Source organism: Chroicocephalus ridibundus, chromosome 18 (assembly GCF_963924245.1).
Source record: "Chroicocephalus ridibundus chromosome 18, bChrRid1.1, whole genome shotgun sequence".
Lineage (NCBI taxonomy): Eukaryota > Metazoa > Chordata > Aves > Charadriiformes > Laridae > Chroicocephalus > Chroicocephalus ridibundus.
In genome coordinates this window covers 8,156,026-8,175,877 of record NC_086301.1, presented here as the reverse complement: position 1 = coordinate 8,175,877, position 19,852 = coordinate 8,156,026, and the positions used below count along the sequence as shown (strand labels likewise).

At 59.7% G+C, this 19,852-nt stretch overlaps 1 protein-coding gene across 1 annotated transcript; it reads right to left on the bottom strand.

Annotated features, from left to right (window-relative positions):
• Window positions 1-191: 191 nt before the first annotated feature.
• Window positions 192-19,143, bottom strand: CCDC15 (coiled-coil domain containing 15). The gene is made up of 11 exons (XM_063355321.1): window positions 18,798-19,143; window positions 17,478-17,675; window positions 15,473-15,622; window positions 14,615-14,788; window positions 13,568-13,672; window positions 8,424-8,588; window positions 7,164-7,283; window positions 4,834-4,937; window positions 2,518-2,697; window positions 2,297-2,445; window positions 192-1,579 (listed from the first exon to the last, which is right to left on the bottom strand). Exons 2-11 carry the CDS (start codon window positions 17,652-17,654, stop codon window positions 1,458-1,460), a joined length of 1,446 nt encoding a protein of 481 aa, XP_063211391.1. The 5' UTR covers window positions 17,655-17,675; window positions 18,798-19,143; the 3' UTR covers window positions 192-1,457.
• Window positions 19,144-19,852: the final 709 nt, after the last annotated feature.

The following is a 19,852-nucleotide window of genomic DNA, read 5'->3' as shown; positions in this document are numbered from 1 at the left end:
TTTTCCCCGCTCCCTTTTCCCATCGGCGCCCCGATTTTGGCCCAGCCACCCCCCCCCACCACCACCCCCCCCAGCCAGGCTGTCGGGTTTATTGAGTTTATTGGGGTTTATTGAGTTTATTGGGGTTTATTCGGGTTTATTCGGGTTTATTCGGGTTTATTTGCCGGCCCCCCCCCCCCAAAAGGATGCCATTTACGCCACAGGCCGGGCCAGATCAGGAGGCCGGGGGAGCAGCAGCGATGGCTTTATTAAACATCATTCCTTTGAATTAAGCGCCCAAACCAGACCCCGACCCTCGGGGGGACGGGGGGGGCCGCTCCGGAGTGGTGAAAGCTGGGTGTCCCCCGGCCGTGAGCAAGCGTTTGGGGAGCTGCCAAGGAACCGCTTGTCCTCGGCTGCCCTGAAATCCCTCAAAAAACGCAGTTGGAGCTTCCCTGGCTCCCGGCACACGCGAAAAAACCTCCCGGGGGCCGCATCCGACTCCGCCTCAACACCCCTTCTCAGGTCGGCGGCGTCTCCCCCCTGACGCAAACGGCGGTTAATAAATAGCGCCGGCCGCCGCGAAGAAAGCGGTGAATGATTCTCCAAGGGGGAAGCGAGGAAACGGAGGAACATCCCCGGCCCCGCTCCAACGCCTCCCCCCTACCTCTGCCCGGGGTCGCGGGATGGTGACGGGGTAAAGAAACGAGGCGGCACGCTCGGGCGCCCGTCCTTCCTGCCCCGGTTAATATTGGAGAGGGCGGCCCGGCGAGGAGTAAATATTAATGGAGGGGGGGGGTTACAGTGCAACCTCCCCACCGTTAGCCCGCCGCCGTCGTTTTTTTGGGAAAAGAGAGCGATTCGGGGATTCCAAAGTTGAGAAGGGAACAAGCAGCATCCCTGGGCTGGGGGGAGGGGGAAAACCAAGAAGGGAAGAATCCCGCTCACCTGGAGATGAATAATATAGACTTTTTTTTTTTTCCTCCTAGGAAAAAAAGCTTCTTTCCGGAGCAAAATAGAGGGAAGGCGGGTAGGGAGGGGGGCGGATGGCATTAGAGGAGATGTCCTCACCCGGAAGAAAGTGAAGGAGCGATAAATACCCGGAGCGTGAGGCGAGGGGCAGGGGCTGGCAGGAGCCAGAGGGAAACGGCGCGAAGGGAGGGGGGAAGGAAGGGTTTTGAAAAGGGGGAGGGGGTTTTTTAACCCCAAAAGATCTCGCCCCCCACTCCCACTGAGACAACCAACCTCGGGAAACAATTTATTGTGCGGCCGAACGCCAAAAAATTCAAGCGTCTGCCTAGAACGCCGGCCCCGCCAGCGAGGGGCTTCTCCGCACCCACGGGCGCGGAGAGGCGCGAGGCTGAGCCCCCCCGGGGGAGGAGCGCGAAGGTGCCGTGGTGGGTGGAAGGGGGCACGGCCCCGCTCCCTACTTACAGCGGGCGCCAAGACGCGAGGCGGGGGGCGGGCGGCCGTCCTCGTCACAGACGCTGCCCCGTGCGAGCCAAGAGAGAGGCCAGGTCGCGGAGCGGCGGCAGGGCGGCGGGGCTCCCGTCCGTCGGGACGCAGGAGGAGAGGAGGGAGAGCAGCGCCCGGCTGTAGGCTGGCGGGGGGGGGACGGGGACACAGAAGCAGCGTTAAGGGACGAGAGTTTCAATTACGGCCCCAAAACCGGGCTCGGCTTCAGCCTTTTGCCGTAAAGCAGAGAGAGAAGAACGGGGTTTTTAAGACAAACGGACGTGCCTGGAGTTTTCCGCACGCTCCTGGGTACGAAGCGGTACGCGAGCCAACGCAGGAAAGCCAAAGATTTTTATAGAACCCCAATTTCTCTATTTTCTTCCACCCAACCTCCCCCCCCGAAAAAAAAAGATGACTCCCAGTTGCTCGGCCGCGTACTTTTCCGAGCTGTACTGGAGATCAGAGCGTGCCGTCACCTAAGACGATTTCCACCACCTTCCTGCCTCCTCCCAACAGAATATTCGGCGTTTCGGGCAAAGAGCTTTTCTGTGCCGGGCGTCTTTGCCTTACGGTTCTCCTCCCCCCCGCCCCGCCGCCCCCGCTTCCCAACGCTCGGCTGGATTACGGCAGCGTTCCCGAACGCCTCGGAGAGCCGGGGCTTTGCCGACGATGTCCCCCCGCCCCGAGCTCCCCGAAGGGACAGAGGGAAGAGGCTGAGTTAGAAAGGAGCAGCAGAGCTCGCCTTCTCCGGAGATTTGTAGGAGCAAATCTACACGGGAAAGGTGCGGCCAGGTTCGATTTCTCCCGGGATAATAAGGGACGCGGATCCAGGGGCCTCCTCGGCGGAAGCGGCAGCTCCTACCTTTGGGGTTTTGGTAGAAGACGCAGTTGTTGGCGCAGGTATCCGGGTGGGAGCCCCAGAAATCGGACCCGCAGGAGCACAGCGGGGGCAAATCGATGTTATACAGTTTTATCTTCTCCCTCGTCTGGGCTCTCAGCGCGTCGACGTACCTGCGAGGGATAAAACATTCACCTCTGCCAGCAACGCCCGGCTCCGGGCGAGGAGAGGGGATCCGGCCGTACCTCGCGTACTCCTTATTCCGCTGCCGTTTATCCTTGACCTTCTCCGCTCTCCTCTCCTCCAGTTTAAGCTGGGCCAGGGTTTCACAGGCTCCCTCTCCCAGGGAGGGCTCCTGCCCGTCGGCCGCCTCCTGCATCCTCCGCTCTTCCGCCCGGCGCTGCTTCTCCGTCTTGCTCTTAATCCTGCAGGCGCGCGCCGGCTTAGGGAAGGAGCTCCCTCATCCCTCCCTCCGTTCCCCGCCGGCCCCCGCTTCCCCGAAAGAGCTGCTCTTTTGGCCTCCCCAAGCCAAGCGCGGTGCCTGGGCTCTTGGATACCCCGCCAGAAAGGGCCGGCAGCTCCGCTTCCCCCCAATTTTGTCGGATCACGGGGCAGCTCGGCCCAGACCCTAAAGCTATCCCTGCGACTTCCAGGCCGGGGAGCGCAACAGGGCCGTGGAAAGGTGCTGGGAAGAGCGGAGAAGCCCCAAGGATCCCACGCCTCCTCCAAAAGAGGCATTTTTAACCGAATCTCCCTCTTATTTCCTCCAATCTCCCTCGCACCTACGCGGCCCTCCGTCCCTTCCCGTGCGAGCCGGGCTGCGTAAATGGCACCAAAGGCGAAGCCCGTTCCCTCGACGAGCGGCGGTTCCGCGGCGCAAAGGCTTTACACCCGAAGCGTCTGCCGTTTCGGTCCCGCCGAGGAGCCCCGAGTGCGAGAACGCGCGTTCCGGGCTGCCGAAAGGCAGTCAAAAAGAAGGAAAAAAAAAAAAAAAAAAAAAAAAACAAACCGAACCGAACCAAACCAAAAATCCCGCCTGGGCAGAAGCCGGGGGGAAGCAAACGTAATCGAAGGAGACATTTTCGGACGTTCCGCCCTTCGGCGGGGGTCAAAATCTTGACGTCCGGCAGGGAAGTGCCGAAGCCAAACTTCTCCAGTCGGGTTATAAACTCCAAAACTGTTTTTTAAATGAAGTGGTAATAGAGCCTTAACTGCCCCGCCGTAAATCTTCCGCCGTAGGAACCAAGGCCAAGGCCAACTTAAGGCTTTACACTGAAGTAATTACAAAACCAGCTCTTTTCCGCATAAGCTCGGCGCAGCTTGCGGCTCCAGCAAGCCGGAGTGGGGGGGCGGGGGAAAAAAAACCCCCCAAACCCGCTATAATAAAAAGCTATTCCACTAACTAGCGAGTCCCCGGTGTCTCGCCAGCACTTGCAGGGCAGGGAAAGGTCTCCGAAGCTCCCGAGCGCCAATTTAAACGTCAGGAACGCGGCTGAAGGAGCCTTTCTTGAGACAGGGGAGAGAAAAAAAAAAAACAAAAAACAAAAAAACGGGAAAAATCCTGCCCTGGGGTAGCTGTCCCCCGGCTCCCACAGGGCCTTGCCCGCTGCGGAGCCGGGTGGAGACCCGGGAGGTCGGAGCTCCATCGTTTTATTTAAGAGCGAGGCAGAGACGCACAAAAAAAAAAATAATAATAAATAAAATAAATCTAGAGCCCCTTTCCTATTTTTGGTGGGAATTCGCAGAGCTCCTCCTCGACAAAGCCCTCAACGGAAGACGACCGAAGCACCAAAACGAGCGCTGACACTTTTACGCGGAGTTTTCAACTCCGGCGCAAATATTAGGAAATCTTCTTCTGACATTGACGTGACGTTTATAGCTGGGAAGGTGAAGGGTCTGATGATTTTAAAAAAAAAAAAAAAAAAAAAACAACAAAAAAAACCCAACAAACCCCCACGGAGATAAGATCAGCTTAATAATGACGACGCGACCTCAACCCCCCCGGAGTTTCTAAACGTAGACCCAAGGTCTCGGGATCGCTGCCCCAGCGTCAGGGTTTGGGGAGCCGCGACTCTCCCGGCCCGACGTTTCGCCTCCCGACTCCTACCCAGAAAGCAGAGGAGCGCGGAGCGCCCCGGCAGGGCCCCCGGAGCTCTCTCCCGGAGAGCTCGGCCAAGCGAATCCCACCCCCGGGCTTAACGGATCGGGCGCTAAAACAAACCCCGGGGAGAAGTCGGGCTTCAGGCCCGGCGCTCGCATCACGGCCCTTCTTTCGAAGTACTTCAAAAGTTGATCAAGCGGCTTTTTTAATCCATCGCGGGGGGGTGGGAGGGGGGCGGCTCGGGGCCACGGAGGTGCAACGCCACCCGTCAGGCGCATCGGCGTCGCGTCGAGCTGGGCCGTCTTCTCAACGCCGCTGCACCGGGGCGGCGGAAGAGCCGCCCGACGGCCGGCGCCTGGGTCCCGAGACCTTCCCGGCTTCGGGTGTCACCTCCTTCCTCCCCTCCCTGCCCGCGCCCCGCAGGGGGTGACGCCGTCTCCCCCCACCCCCGCGTACTCACCCGGCGATTCTCTTCTGCCTCTCCCTGCGCCTTTGCCGTTCCTTCACTTGCTCTCGCTCGATATTCATGAAGAGGCGCCTGTACCTCAGGTACTGGGTCTGACGCTGCGGGAAAGAGGAGGCACCTTTGGAGAAGGGATCCGGGATCGGGCGATAGCGGCGTTGGGCTGATTTCCGGAGAGAAACCTCCCTCTTTCCCCCCCCGCCCCGAGATCCTCAAACATCTCCTTGGGCGCCTGCCCCAGCACCGAGAAGCTGGGGAGACAGCTGGGAGAGGAGGCCCGAGACACCTCCGGGTACCAGCATCCCTCGCTGAAACTCCCACGGACGGAAGCTCCGTCAGCCAAAAAAATTCCCAAACTCTCGCTTTCCTGGGAGTAAAAGAGCCGCTTCCCGCTTCCGCCCGCTGTACGCCCGAGAATTTCGATCCACCCGGGGGACAACGTGGATCGCTGGAAGCCGATACCTCCCAAAAAAAAAAAAAAAAAAAAAAAAATAGTGAATGTACAACACCGAGCCGGGCCCGCTCCGCGCAGAACCACGGAGGTGGCAAACTCTGCGCATTGGGAAGAGCGCGTGTCCGGAGATGGAGGGAGGTCGTCCTCCCCTTCGGCTCTGCTCTGCCCTGGGGAGGCCGCACCTGGAGCGCTGGGTCCAGTTCTGGGCTCCCCGGTTCCAGAAGGACAGGGAACTGCTGGAGAGAGTCCGGCGGAGGCGACGGAGATGCTGAGGGGCTGGAGCACCTCTGTGCTGAGGAAAGGCTGAGAGCCCTGGGGCTGGTCAGCTGGAGAAGAGCAGGCTGAGGGGGGATCTCAGCAACGCTCAGCAAGAGCTAAAGGGAGGGAGGGGGGCAAGAGGATGGGGCCAGACTCTTCTCAGCGGTGCCCGGGGACGGGACAAGGGGCAACGGGCACAAACTTGACCATGGGAAGTTCCATCTCAACGTGAGGAGGAACTTCTTCACCCTGAGGGTGGCAGAGCCCTGGCAGAGGCTGCCCAGAGAGGTGGTGGAGTCTCCGTCTCTGGAGACATTCCAACCCCGCCTGGACGCGTTCCTGTGCCACCCGCTCCGGGTGTTGGAGGAGATGATCTCCAGAGGTCCCTTCCCACCCCGGCCAGTCCGTTGAGTCTGTGAACTCGTTGCCGAGACAAACCCGAGAACCCCGCAGGGAACAACCCCGTGCGGTACCGAGCACGACGAGGTTTCGTGCCCGGGCTTCGGGGACGCAGCGAAGGCCGGGAAACCTCCCGGCTAAAGCTCCCACCAAAAGTCCTCCCAACCGCGTGGCAACAACCAGCGGGTGTACAGCTAACGGGAGCTCCACAACGCCAGAAGGTTTAAGATGTGGATTTTTTCCCTCCTCAACGCCACGAGTTTCGGGCTGAGCTCGCCCCTCTCGCCCGGCCGAACGCATCCTGCGCCGCCGGAGATACAGGAGCAGGAGACGGCCAGGCTGAGAGCGGAGAAAGCTGGATGGAAAAAACCCAGGCGGAAGAGAGTGCTGCAAAACCAGTTATCTCGGGGTAGATCGGAGCCAAGGAGATAAAAAGCAAGGGGCAGAGGGAACCGCCGGGGGAAGGAGCAGCCTGACGAGCCCCGGCTGCCGTCACGCCGTCTAGAAACCGCGACGGGTCAGCTTGTCGGAAAACACTCGTAAGGAACCCAAAAAAAAAACCCCGCAATTCTCTCCAGCTCCTTCCGAGTTTTCGGCTGCGAGCGAGCCGACAAAAGAAGAGGGAAGCATTCCTCTTCACGTCAGAGGGAAGCAGGAAAAGAAGAGTCCCTTCCTTTAGACATCCAAGAGAAACATCGGCTCTTTGCGTCAGCACGAGCCAAACCGTCCCGGAGGCAGGCTGGTAGATCGGACACTCGGCACCAGGCCCGCGGCGCCACCCCGATGCCTGTGAGGCGCTGAGGTGGAAGAAACCTTTATATTCCCGACAAAGATAAAGTGGGTTTTGTTCTTTTTTTGGGGGTTGTTTTTTTTTTTTTTTGAAGCGTTTTTGGCAGCTCCTCTCTCTCTCCCTGCGACTACAGAAAGCGACGCCTTCGTCGCGCCAGGCAAAACGAATGGAGCCCGTTTCTCCCCCAGCGTTCCTCGGCTCCCGGATTCGGCGGGAGGAGCACGGGACGGTGGCGCTTGCCGTCACAACGTGACCTTCAAAAAAAAAAAAAAGAACCCGGTGGTTTCGCCCAAAGCCTGAGACACCATCAACGCTGAGAAACGTTAACGCGAAGGCCGCTCTCGAGGCTCCGTGAGGCAGCAGCATCCCCCGCGCTCGATACCTCCCGGCGCCGAAGCAACGAGGACTTGGCTCCAGCAGACCAACCTGCTTCTTAGTTTCCTCTCGGTCGACGCCAGCCCAGAGTCCGAGGGGAGATGGGTGATGGGCGTCCAGTCCCTGAGGAGGCTGGGGCGAGCTCGAGTCCTTCACCGACCCGTCGCAGGGCTGGAAGAGAACGTACGAGAGCGGCATCAGCCTCTTCACGGTCAAGTTTCTCCCTCAGCCAAGCGACGCCTCGCCGGAGGCGAGTCCTCTGCAGCCCTACAGTCCTCAGCGGGGCTGCGCTTTTCCCCCGGGGGTACAGGTCGGCTTCTCCTTCCTGTCACCCGCCAGAAGGGACGCGGGGCGCCACCTCCGCGTAGGAGCCGGCAGCGCCAACCGCTCGGCCGAAAGCTCTCCTCGGAGGAGGCTCCTGCTTTAGTTTGAGCGTGGATTCACGCCTCCCCTCCCCACGCTTGCGCTGCGCGCTTCGGGGAGCGCGAGAAAAATAACAATAACACCAATAACATCAAAAAAAAAAAAAAGCATCGAGGGAGCTCAACAGCCGCCACCTCCCCCCAGACCTCAGCGTGAACCTCTGCCTTCCTCCCTCCGCTCCTCGGTATTTGTCAAGCCAGTATTTCTGCTCCCGGCTGGACTAATCACCAGGTGAGGCTGCCACAGCCATCAAGTGTTTGCTAATTACTCCAGGTAATCAGCGCGGACGGACGCGTTCCCGCACCTCAGACATGCTTAAAGAAAGCCCGCCCGAAAACAAAAGAGGAATCGATAAACACATCAAGCTCGGTCCTCGTTTCTCCAGCCCCGAGGCCCAGGAATCGCAACGGGGCGGCTCCTTCCTCCGCTCCAAAGCTTTCTTTTTTAACTTTTCTCGGAGGTTTTGGGGCTGATTCGACGCAGCGCTCGCAGCTCTTCCGCCCGCCAGCAGGGCAGCCGGACCAGAGGCAGCTGCAGGTCCTGCGGGCCGCAGTTTGGGAGTTCGGTTAAGCGTATGATGCGATTGCACGCTCCGTTTGCGATTTCCGCTGAGCACCGGCCAACTGGCATCACGCGGCAGGCGCAAATAAAACCCCTTTTGAAGCCGCAGCTGTAAGATGAAAGCGGTGAAACAGAAGCGGCCAATCTCCCTTTCGCTCTGACGTTGCTCTCCGGCCTGTTTTGACGACAGTAGGCTTCAGAGTTAACCAGGCCTGAGGGAGCAACCGCTCTACCACAGCGGCAGCCTCAACCACCGCTGAAATAAATCCAAATCCCAACGATTCGAACCTCTCGGGCCCAGCCGGCCCAAGCCCACGCGCGTCTTACTTTTGCAAATTCGATTTTGATGTAGAAGTCGTCGTCTTGCTGGGCCTGATGCGGGGCCGTCCCCGGGTCTTGCAGCTCAGCTGGAAGATCATGATGTCCCGCTAGAAGCAGTTCCTCCCTCTCGTCTTCCGCGGGTGCCGCGGCCGTCTCGGAAGGCTCTGGTTTCTGGAGGAGAAGGGAGGGGAGAGGCGTAAATAGGGAATTCAAATGGGGCTGTTTTGGTGCCGAGGGCAAATTCCCCGTCCTCGCGCCCAGGTTAAGAGGCAGCTTTAACCCGAGGGCACTTGTTCTGTGGAGTCAGGTGAGATCCGGCGAGCAGCGACGCAACGGCCAGTAGCCGAAGGGGGCCTACGAGAAAGCTGGAGGGGGGCTTTTTGCCGGAGCGCGGCCTGACAGGGCCAGGGGGGGAATGGCTTCAAACCGAAAGAGGGGAGATTGGGATGAGATACCAGGAAGAAATCGTTTGCTGTGAGGGGGGTGAGCCCCTGGCCCAGGTTGCCCCATCTCTGGAGGGGTTCAAGGCCAGGTTGGACGGGGCTTGGAGCAACCTGGGCTGGTGGGAGGTGTCCCTGCCCAGGGCAGGGGGGGGGGACACTGGATGGTCTTCAAGGTCCCTTCCATCCCGAACCATTCCGTGATTCTATAACGCGTTCCAGCGTCACCGGCAGGGCGCGAGAGCCCGAAAAATCCGCATTTTGCAGGGTAACTGGTGACAACGTTCTCACCCAGAGCAGAAACAGAGGGACAGACGGTGGGGGGGCGAGGGAAAGAGGAGGAGAAGACCTCTCCAGGCGCTGTTTTGCAACCGCAAGGAGTCTGGGAGGGGGTGGGGGGGGGCGGCGGGATCGCCGGAGCGACGCTCGGGTACATAGCGTGCTCCCTCAGATGGGAAGCGGGCAGGCTCCCCCGCGGCGATTAACAATATTTTGAGCGGCGGCAGATTGTTTCCTACAAACTCAAAAAATCAGAATGCCAGCAGCGAGCTCGGAGCCAGGATTTTTTTTTTCTTTTTTTTTTTTTTTCTTTTTTTTTTTTTCTTCCCCCCTCCCCCCCCCCCCCCCCCTCTTCCCTCCCTGCCTTGCCCGTCTCTCCAGCGCGCCGGGAAGGGAAGAGCGAGGGCTGCTGGCAGAGGGAGAGGATGGATCGACAGGTCAGGGATGCCTTGAGATGGCTCCGCTGCGGGGCGGGATGGAGGGAGGACGGCCCGGAGTTCGTCTGAACAGGGAATTATTTGATAGGCGTAGAAATTACCCCCTCGACCCTGTTACGAGAGGGACAACCCAGAAGAGCTGCTTTGGTGAGGAGACAAGGGAAGAGAGGGCAACGCTTATTGCTTTGTGAGGACGCCGGGAAAGCAGAAGGAAATAAAACTGGGAGCGGGGCCGGGGGGGAAAACCACCCACCTAACTTGGGAGAATGATCGACTGGGGAGAAGAACGCGGGTGCTGTCCCGCCGGGGACCCACGGCGGCCTACCGAGCCCTAAAGGAGAAGCGGCCGAAGGCTCGGTGAACTCATCCGAGACACCGGACGGGTCATTGCCGCGCGACTACCACCTCGGTACCTGCTCGGGAAAGCGGGGAAGAAACTCCCTGGACGTTTTGGACCTGAAGAGAAATCTCTGGGAGAGAGGAAGAGCAATGATTTTGGGAGCATGGCTTACCATTGACGGCAGGGAATGCCACGCTTTAAAGGGAAGAAGGGGAAAAAAGAAATTAAAAAAAAAAAAAAGGAGAAAAATGCAGAAAATAGGACTGACGGAGAAGCTGCTTTAAACTGAGAAGTTCCTTTAAACTGAGCAAACGTAAACGACCCGGCCGGAGGGGAAGGACGAGCAGCGCAGGGCAAGACGAGCCTGGCTAAATCCCAAGCTCTCCTTGCGCCCGCCATCCACGCGAGCGCGGAGGAAGCGGAGCGCGGGTCGGGATTACCCAAGGAATCACGCGGGAGACAAGACAAGAAAACAACCCGGTGAGGCCAAAGCCGTGAGGAAAACAGGAGAGATGGAGGTAAGGAGCCAGGCTTTCGCAAGAGGGACGAAAGGACTCGCCGCTCAAAGGAGGACGGCCGTCAGAGGACACCAGGAACAAGTGTTTTACGCTTCTGGGCATCGGCGTTCAGCCCGAGGCTCGCTCCGAGCTAACGGAAGCGGCAAGAAAAATCACGGGTTGTTATTGGGAAAGAAAAAAAAAAAAAAAAAAAAAAATAATCATATTACTGCTAGAAGCTGAGGTTTTTCAGGAGGCAGGACCTGCCCTGGGTTACTGCCAGGAAGAGCAGAGAAGCCGCTAACGGCCCCCCGCCACCTCCCCTTGGAATCTGCGGAGGTTCGGATTATCAGAAAACGGCCCGAACTTGAAATAAAGGAGGGGGGGGGAAAGGAAATACTAAAGGGAAGGTGTTGGCCTCAAGATTTTAACTGCCTGACTTTTGGAGAGGGGGGAAAAAAACCCCCCCAAAAAAAAACAACACCCAAAACAAAACAAAACCCAAGAGGAAATCACTTTGCAAACTGCCAGAAAGCAAGATAAGCGGCAACCAGCACCAATTTGTCCAGAGCAAGTCGCGTCTAGCTGGTTTGAATTCCTGCTGCAAGAGAAGGAAGAGGCCCGGGGCGAAGAGCAGCAGACGGGTATCTCGAGTTCAGCTTCGCCGTCGACACCGCCCCGTTCGACGCTTTTGTAAAGAAACACAGGCGAGATGGAAACTAGTACACGGGAGGGGCGATACCGATTAAAAACACCGCCCAAATTCAGCCTCGGGAGTTCACGGCACGAAAACAAAGAGTAATTTCACTATCAGCCCGGCCCCGAGGGAAGCAAGCAGCACCTCGATGACATTCGCCGGCCCCACCGAGCCCCTCGACGCCGCCGAAGTCTGGCAGAAGGGGCTAAAAACCAGGCTCGGGCGCAAACCAAAGCAGTCGGCTGGAACGGGCAGCGCGAGGAAACGCGGCGAGGACAAACGCAAAGGGCACGGCAGCAGGCGCTCCGCGAAACCCGCAACGATTTATTGTTGTTCAGACCAATTATTCTACCACCCGGTGACGCCTCCCCGCCCGGGAAGGGGAATCGGGGAAAACAAGGAAACCCGAGGGCTGACGTATAAATAGATTTAATAGAATAAGACTAAATAACTAACGATAATACCAAAGAACCGATATTGATCCCCATACTCATATAAAAACACACGAGGATTATCCTCAGCCCGTTCCGTCAGCTGTAAGCCGTGCGCTCCCCGCGGGGGACGGCAGATGGGGGACGCTGCGAGCGCTGCGGCGTCGGGAGGAAGAGGAGGAGGGCTGAGGGCTCCGGCACCGGGGCGAGGAGTTCTCAGGATGGCCACCAGCGAGGGAGAGAGCGAACCACGCGGCAAACTTTCTGATTTTCTATCCCATGCGCCGTTCGGGGTGTGAAATAACCCTGTTGGCAGCTTGGGGCAAGCGCCCGGCTCTCGCTCCTCCTCCTCCTCGCACCCGGCGAGCTCGAAAACACCCGCACCTCGAATCTCCCCCAGCCCAGCCGGCTATAAAGCAACTATTTTCACCAATTCGGACGTTCGAGTCTTCTAAAAGTGCGGTTTTTCCCAAACCTTAGAAGAGAAATTAGGCCTGTGGCGCTCAAACCAGGACAGGCAGCGATTACCAGGGGTAATTAAAATCTTTTGCATCCGAAGAGACGGGAAAAAGCTGCTGTCCTGCCTAGTGTGACCGCGGCAAAGACTCAGCTTAATAGTAGAGCTTTTTTTCCCCCCACCCGCCCACCCCGGTCTCTTGGAGTAATAAAACAAGAGTCGTGCAATAAATCCCTATATTCCTCCCGGAATAAATGGACTAGGGAAGCCGTTAAGTCCTCCCGGGCAGAGGTTGGAAGAACGCACAGATTAAGCGTAGCTGCAGCAAGGCCGTGGTGGGAGGACGGCCCCGATCCAACCTGCCCCCCACCCCTCCCCGATCCCTCCCAGCCTTCTTTCCCACTGCTCCGGATGACTCGCCACGGGGCCACAGGCCTCCCACGCATCCCGCTGGCCATCTTCTGGAACCCTCCGTAGAGCCACCGTATTATTCGCGGGAGGCTTTAGCGCCGCTAATAGCCAAGTAATGAATCGCTCCCGTCTTGCTGAGCAGCCTGAACGCATCGAGGACTTATAATGAAGGTACGTCTAGCGTCCCAAATAGATAACGAGGTTTCCGAACCCGTAATTATACTCTTTCTACAACTCTTGTTCGCGAAGCTGACTTCCTTGAACAGCACGCGGAGGAGGAAGAGATGGAGCAGCAGAAAATATCTTACATAAAAGGTATTTTCTAGGTAACAGCCAGCCAAGGTCTCCTTCAGCCTTGACGGAGCCCGGAAAGAGCTGGGAATGAAGAATTGCAAGGTGGGCAGGCAACAGGCTCTGGAGGAGGCAGCAAGACAAAGAGATGAGGGTGGGTGGCTGCTGGTGTTCTCCAGGACGGCCAGGCAAAGTACGTCCGTTCAAGAAAGGTCTCGGCACCGGCAAGCGGGACAATAAGCGCGACACAAAGCGGCTCTTCGCAACGGGGAGTGACAAAAGCAGGATGAAATGCAACGGAACGAAAAGGTGAGGCGCTGGGGCCCGACCTCCTTACGCGCGCCGCTTCGAGGAAAGCAGCCGAGTGCCAGCCATTCTCTACCAGAAGTCGGCCCCGGGCGAGGAAAACCCTCCCAGATCTCTGCCACCCGCACAAACCAAGGCGCTGATGCGAGGGGAACTGCTGCTGAGGTTCGCTGAAGAAAATAAAAGGCGCCTACGGGGAGGGCTGACCATCACGTTCCACCCAGACACCCGGATCACAATCCCAGCCTTTACAAAAAAAATAAATAAAAATAAATATCTATTTTGAATTCCCGTTTCCTAGTTCACCTCCCATCAGCCCCTGCAAACAGAGAGGTTTTCACCCACTTTATCCTCCTCCCTCCTCCGAAAGGCAGCAAGAACAAAGCCCGCAGGACGCGGAATTCTGGGGGCTAATCACCAGGCGGGGGTCACGAAAGCCCAATTCCCTTCGCTTCTGCTGGAGGAACTCCCTGAGCTACGCTTGGGATTTGCCTATCGGAGCCAGACCTTCCACGGCGCGCGAGGCGATTCCTCCCACCCCGCCCGCCGGCAGCCCTCGCTCACCTCTCGCCTCCAGCCGCCGCCGGGGAGCTCGGGGGGACCCGCTCCTGGGGGCACGGTTCTGCGGGACGCCAGCCTGCGCCGCACTTGCTTCACGGTTTTGCTAAGCTGCCGTTAACGACGGAAGGTGAAGAGAAAAAAGAAAGGGTCAGCGGCTGCTCGCTTGTGAGGGCTACGCCAAGAAGTTCAGCCGCGCGCAAAAGATCTCTTAACGTCCCCCGCTCCAAACCAAGGGGCTTTAACCAAGGGAGCGCGACTCGACGCACGATTAGCTTGGCAAAGGGGCACGGGGTCACCCGCGGCGCCCCGACGTCCTGACCCAGGTAGGGCGGAGGGCTCGGTGACAGCTCACCCGCTCCCAAACCTCCCCGCTGAGGCGTCACGAGTCCCGCAGCCCCCGACCGTCCTGCCCCCGCGTCCCCCCACAGGGGATCCTCCGCCCCACGGGAAGCCGGCGCTTCCACCGGAGCCAACTCCAGCTCCCAGGCCAAGGCGCTTTTCCAAAGCGCCGTGTGCTGCGTAAGCATCACTATTTAAAAAACAAACAAACAAACAAAAAAAAACCCCAAAAAACCCAACAAACAGCTCAAACCAGCCCCTTTAAGGCAGTTTTTCCAAGATTTCGCCATCCCGGGCTGCAGGAGACAAGCTGCGATGAGGTGGCACCACCTAGTGCCGCCTCTCCAACAGGACACGCCAGCCCTGCGGCACCGGGGGGGGGAAAATCCGCTGGATCTAGAGGCCGGGGGGGGCCAAGTTGAACCGCAGCATCCTCCCAGAGGAGAGTTACGGTCAGGTTGGGGGGCTACGGAGGACGCCCTCCTCCATAAGGGAGGACAACACGCAGCAAACCAGAGCGGAAACGCGAGCCCGCGTTTCGTGCGGTATTTAAAAAAATTACAAAAAAAAAATAAAATAAAAAAATAGCAATAATTAGAGATGCGTCGTCAAGAGGGCGGAAAGAGAAATATCGCCCGTCCTCCGTTTCAAACCGTGAGCCACCAGCCTGACGAAGCAGGGCGGAAAACACGCAGGAGGGGAAGGACTGACCTGGGCGGCTCGCTGCTGGAAGGGCTCGCCGTGGCCCCCAAGCCGCTGCGCCGGGGCGGCGGGACCGCAGATGGCGGGCGCGGGGCGGCTGCGGAACAGGCACGTGTTCTTCCTGGGGTTCGAACGCAGCGCCGAGGCCGAATACCGAGCGGCGAGGCAGCTCTCCCTCTCCGCCTGCCGGGAGACAGACCCCCGGTGTTAAAAACCGTCAGCCGGCAGGAAGTCACCCGCGCGGGAGCCGCCGGCTCAATTTGGTGGCGTTTTCGGGGAGGGACGTTTTCTGCTCTCCGCGCCGAGAGGGGCACAAAGAGCCATCGGGCTCTCCAGCCGGAGCGGTGCTAGCGGAGTTAGGCGAGGACATCCCCACTCCAGCGTGCCTCCCCGGCCCTGGAATGAGCCCAAACACCCCAGGGGCGGCCAAAACCGTTGCCGTTTCAGCGCGTTCCCTTCTTGCTCCGCAGTGAGTTTCCGGCGCGTCTCCCTGGCAGTTGTTTAAAAGCAGAAAGGATTAAATACGTTCACGGGATAACCTGAAACAAACCCACGGGGGAAGCGGGAACGGGGAGAGAGCGCCGAAGCGTTGCTCGCAAACCATTCGCCCTGGAATAACGGGCAGCGGAAGGGAGGTGCCGCGATTAAAACTCGACCGGGAGACACCCAGTTCACAGCTCCGGCCCGGCGCCGGAGCGAGCCACGCGCTGACCTCGCTGGAGGGGACACCACGGGGTCTGCTGTGACCAAGAGTTTCCTCGTTTTTTTTCTTATTAACCCCTTGACTCGAGGTCCTAGTGGGGCGGCGGCTTTTTTTCTTTTTTTTCCCCCCACCCCGATTTACGCTGTTCCGGAGATCCGGCTTACTGCTTCGCAGGATTCCTGCAGCTGCTGCTTTCTCCGCGTCCTGACCTGCCGGTTCACCCGCTGCTTCACCTCTCCCTGGAAGCGCCGCAGGCTGGCAGCCTTCTCCCGCTCCCGCTCCTTCAGCTCCTCCTCCACCCGCGACGCTGCCGCCTGCGAGAGGGGAAAGCGCGTTTTACAGCCAGTTTTGCCACATCGCGGCGTTACGGCGGCACGGATTCCACCTGCCCTTCCCACACCCGGCGTCCGCGAGCCGGGCAAAGCAGCACCCGGAGCGAACTCGACGATGTTTTATTTCAAAATCCGTGCAGTAAAGAGCCGGGAAAAGCTCTAATTAATTATTATGAGCTCAGATGGAACGTAGCTGGCCGGATACGGAGCGCGCGCACCTCTGCGACACACCGAAAGAAAAGAAGGAAAAAAAAGAAAAAAAAAAAAAGAGGCAGCCTCATACGGCAACTCCCAGCTCCTGCTCCCAACGAAAGGATGCTCAAATATTCCAAGCCCGGATGGGAAAGGAACAGGCCAACCTCTGATCCCGGTAACGCCGCGCAAGAGCAAGGCTGGAAGAGGCGCGTCGGGGAAGCGGTTTACCATCTGAAGTCAAAGATTTAAGGCGACGAACTTAAAAAAAAAAAAAAATAAGGGACGGAGGAAAAGGGGCGAGCGAAAAACCAGCTTAACCGCCGACGTCGGGTCGGACATTCCCGACATCCCGCTGGCTGCCGGGAACTTTAACGGCAGGCAAAGCAAGGTCAGCACGCTCAACCGGAGCACGAAAACGGGGAGAAATCCGCACCGAAACCCAGCCAGAGCTACACCGCGGCCGGCCCGCTCCGCTCCGTGAGCGATTCCGACGCGGGAGGGATGAATACGTCTATTTTTAACAGGATCCGCTGGCGGATAGAGGTATATTAAATAAACTCCGATAACCCCTGCGCGCCTCCACCTGCCCCCAAAAGCTCCCACGGCCGGGGGAGGAGGCCCGGGAGCTTCTCCCCCCTCTCCCCGGAGCGGCGGGGAAGAGTCAGGCTCCCCCCCGAAGTTTCCTGGCGCTGGGATGGAAGTTACGGGGAATATGGAGCCAGTTCATTTCCATACGTTATCTCGACCTTTCCGGATTTAAATGACAAGACGGAAATAAATCACGGCGGAGGGGCAGGAGCTTCTGTAACGTTTAGGCATTAATTAGGGGGGACTGAACTCATCATCTTATATTTAATGCACTTTTAGTCCTCGTATAATAACCCTCAAAGCAGAAATCCCCGAGATAAGCAGCAATAAAGATTTTCCTAAGTGTTTCTAACGGGGTACGGCGGAGATTGGCTCCAGACCCTTAAAAACATTCCACTTATTTAATTTTTAAAACAAAAACAAAACAAAAAAAAAAAAAAAAGATAAGCAATGCGGAATAAAACCTCGGCTCAACGACAGCCTTTTCGCGATGAAGGGGAAGAGCGGCAGCGGGTACGGGGCGGGGGTTGCTGAGCCGGCCGCGGCACGGGCACCTGGAACGCAAAACTACGGCGCGGAATTACAACTCAAGCGAGGAGCAGCCGGGAATAGCGAGGGGGGGGAAAAAAAACAAAAAAAAAACCCAAACCCCTCGCGTCGCGCTAGCGAAACGTTGAAAAATCCGGCGGTCCGGCTCAAATTTAAAAGCGCGGAGTGCGAGTAATTAAGCAATCAAGGGGAGCCGAGCAGAGCATCGGCTGCCTTCCCCACCGCCCCCCCGCTCCCCCCCCCCACCCCGTTTGTGTTTAAAACCGACACGTTTCTCCTAAAAAAACCCCGAGTTTATACGCGGGGAATCAACCGCGGGCTCGCCTAAGCGGGACGCCGGGAGACACGGACGCCACGATGGCTTTTAACCCTGCCAGAAAATGATGAAAATCAATTAATTCTTCTCCGGGAGCGGCTCCCCTCCCGCCTCCCAAAGGAGGGGGGGGGGGCGGGGGGGGGTGGAAAAAGCTAATTTTTGGCCCCCGAAAGGGCCAGCAGCACTCACAAAGGCCAGGCTCTGCTGGGCTCCCCCGGGGCCGCTCTCCACCCAGGCGCCCACGGGGGCCACCGCGCTGGGGTTCCTCTCGGCCAGCACCCGCCAGCGCTGCCGGGGGGGTCTCTCCCGACGCCCCCCCGCCTGCTCCCCGGCCCCCCGCCGACGTTCCGTCCAGGGGGGCAACATCCCGGCACAGCGGCTTCGGCCCTGGGGAAGGGGCAGAGGAGGTGAGCGTGGGGGGGGGGTCCCATCCCATCCCCCCCCCCCGGGCACCCCGACACGCGCCCGCAGCCCCCCCCCCCCCCCAACCCCTGTACCCCCCCCCTCACCCCCGGGCACCCCCAACCCCAGCACCCCCCCAACCCCTCACCCCTGGGCCCCCCCCAACTCCCGCACCCCCCTCCTCTCAAACCGGCCCCCCCCATCCCTGAGCCCCCCAACCCCTGCACCCCCCTCCCCTCCTGACCCCCCCAAACTCCTGCACCCTCCTCCTCTCAACCCGGCCCCCCCCTACCCCTTACACCCCCCCCCATCCCTGAGCCCCCCAACCCCTGCACTCTCCCTCCCCTCCCCCCCTGCCCCCCCCCAACCCCTGCACCCCCCCCTCCTCTCAACCCGGCCCCCCCCATGCCTTACACCCCCTGAGCCCCCCCCAAAACCCTGCACCCCCCCTTCCCTTCACCCCCTGACCCCCCCCAACCCCTGCACCCCCCCCCCCCCCTCACTCCCTGACCCCCCCCAACCCCTGCATCCCCCCCTCCTCTCAACCCGGCCCCCCCCATGCCTGACACCCCCTGAGCCCCCCCCAAACCCCTGCACCCCCCCCCACCCCCGCATCCCCCCCCCTCCTCTCAACCCGGCCCCCCCCCATGCCTTACAACGCCTGAGCCCCCCCCAAAACCCTGCACCCCCCCCCCCCCTTCGCCCCCTCACCCCCCCCAACCCCTGCACCCCCCCTCCCCTCCCACCCTGACACCCCCAACCCCTGCACCCCCCCTCCTCTCAACCCGGCCCCCCCATCACTTACACCCGACCCCCACCCCTTCAATCTTGCGCTCCCCCCTCCTCTCACTCCCTGACCCCCCCCAACCCCTGCACCCCCCCTCCCCTCCCCTCCCCTCACTCCCTGACCCCCCCAACCCCTGCACCCCCCCCTCAACCAGCCCCCCCCCATTCCTTACACCCCCTGAGCCCCCCCCCAAACCCCTGCACCCCCCCTCCTCTCAACCCGCCCCCCCCATTCCTTACACCCCCGCCACCCCCTGCACCCCCCTCCCCTCACAGCCTGGGCACCCCCAACCGCTGACGACCCCAAAACCTCCCCCTCACCCCCGGCCTCCCGCCGCCGCCACCAACCGCCACTTCCGCAGCGACCGACGCTTTGAATCCCGGCGCCACTTCCGCCCAGAGCCCCGCCCCCCGCCTCGGCCCCGCCCCAAGCCCCGCCCCGGCCTCGCTCCAGCCCCGCCCCCGCAGCACCCCGGCACCGCGGGTTCGCGTCCCGCGGCGGGCGGCAGGAGGGCGCCCGGGGGCGGGGGGGGGGACACACGCACGGTGAGTTCCCTGCGCCCCCAGAGCACCCCCGGGACACCCCCCGATGTCGCTGCGGGGTCCCCATAGCCCTCCTGAGCCCCCGCGGGGGCTGGTGACAACACAGAGCGTCTCCCCATAGCACCTCCCTACGGCACCCCCCAAACCCCTCCCTATAGCACCTCCCTATAGCACCTCCCTATAGCACCTCCCTATAGCACCTCCCTATAGCATCATCTCCCCATAGCATCTCCCCATAGCACCTCCCTATAGCACCTCCCTATAGCATCATCTCCCCATAGCATCTCCCTATAGCACCTCCCTATAGCACCTCCCTATAGCATCATCTCCCCATAGCATCTCCCTATAGCACCTCCCTATAGCACCTCCCTATAGCATCATCTCCCCATAGCACCTCCCTATAGCATCATCTCCCCATAGCATCTCCCTATAGCACCTCCCTATAGCACCTCCCTATAGCATCATCTCCCCATAGCACCTCCCTATAGCATCTCCCCATAGCATCTCTCTACAGCACCCCCTAAATCCCTCCCTATAGCATCTCCCTATAGCATCTCCCCATAGCATCCCCTAAATCCCTCCCTATAGCATCTCCCTATAGCATCTCCCTATAGCACCCCCCAAATCTCTCCCTATAACATCTCCCCATAGCATCTCCCTATAGCATCCCCTAAATCCCTCCCTATAGCACCTCCCTATAACATCTCCCTATAGCATCTCCCTACAGCACCCCCTAAATCCCTCCCTATAGCATCTCCCCATAGCATCTCCACATAGCACCCCCTAAATCCCTCCCCATAGCATCTCCCTATGGCATCTCCCTATAGCGCCCT

What these genes read in the sequence shown, in the direction of transcription:
- CCDC15 (XM_063355321.1), bottom strand. Translation starts at nt 17,654, where the DNA reads ATGTTGCCCCCCTGGACGGAACGTCGGCGGGGGGCCGGGGAGCAGGCG. An exon ending in TGCAGGAATCCTGCGAAGCA is followed by an intron (nt 14,789 to 15,472) that starts GTAAGCCGGATC and finishes GTCTCCCGGCAG; the next exon opens with GCGGAGAGGGAGAGCTGCCT. An exon ending in TCCAGCAGCGAGCCGCCCAG is followed by an intron (nt 13,673 to 14,614) that starts GTCAGTCCTTCC and finishes CGTTAACGGCAG; the next exon opens with CTTAGCAAAACCGTGAAGCA.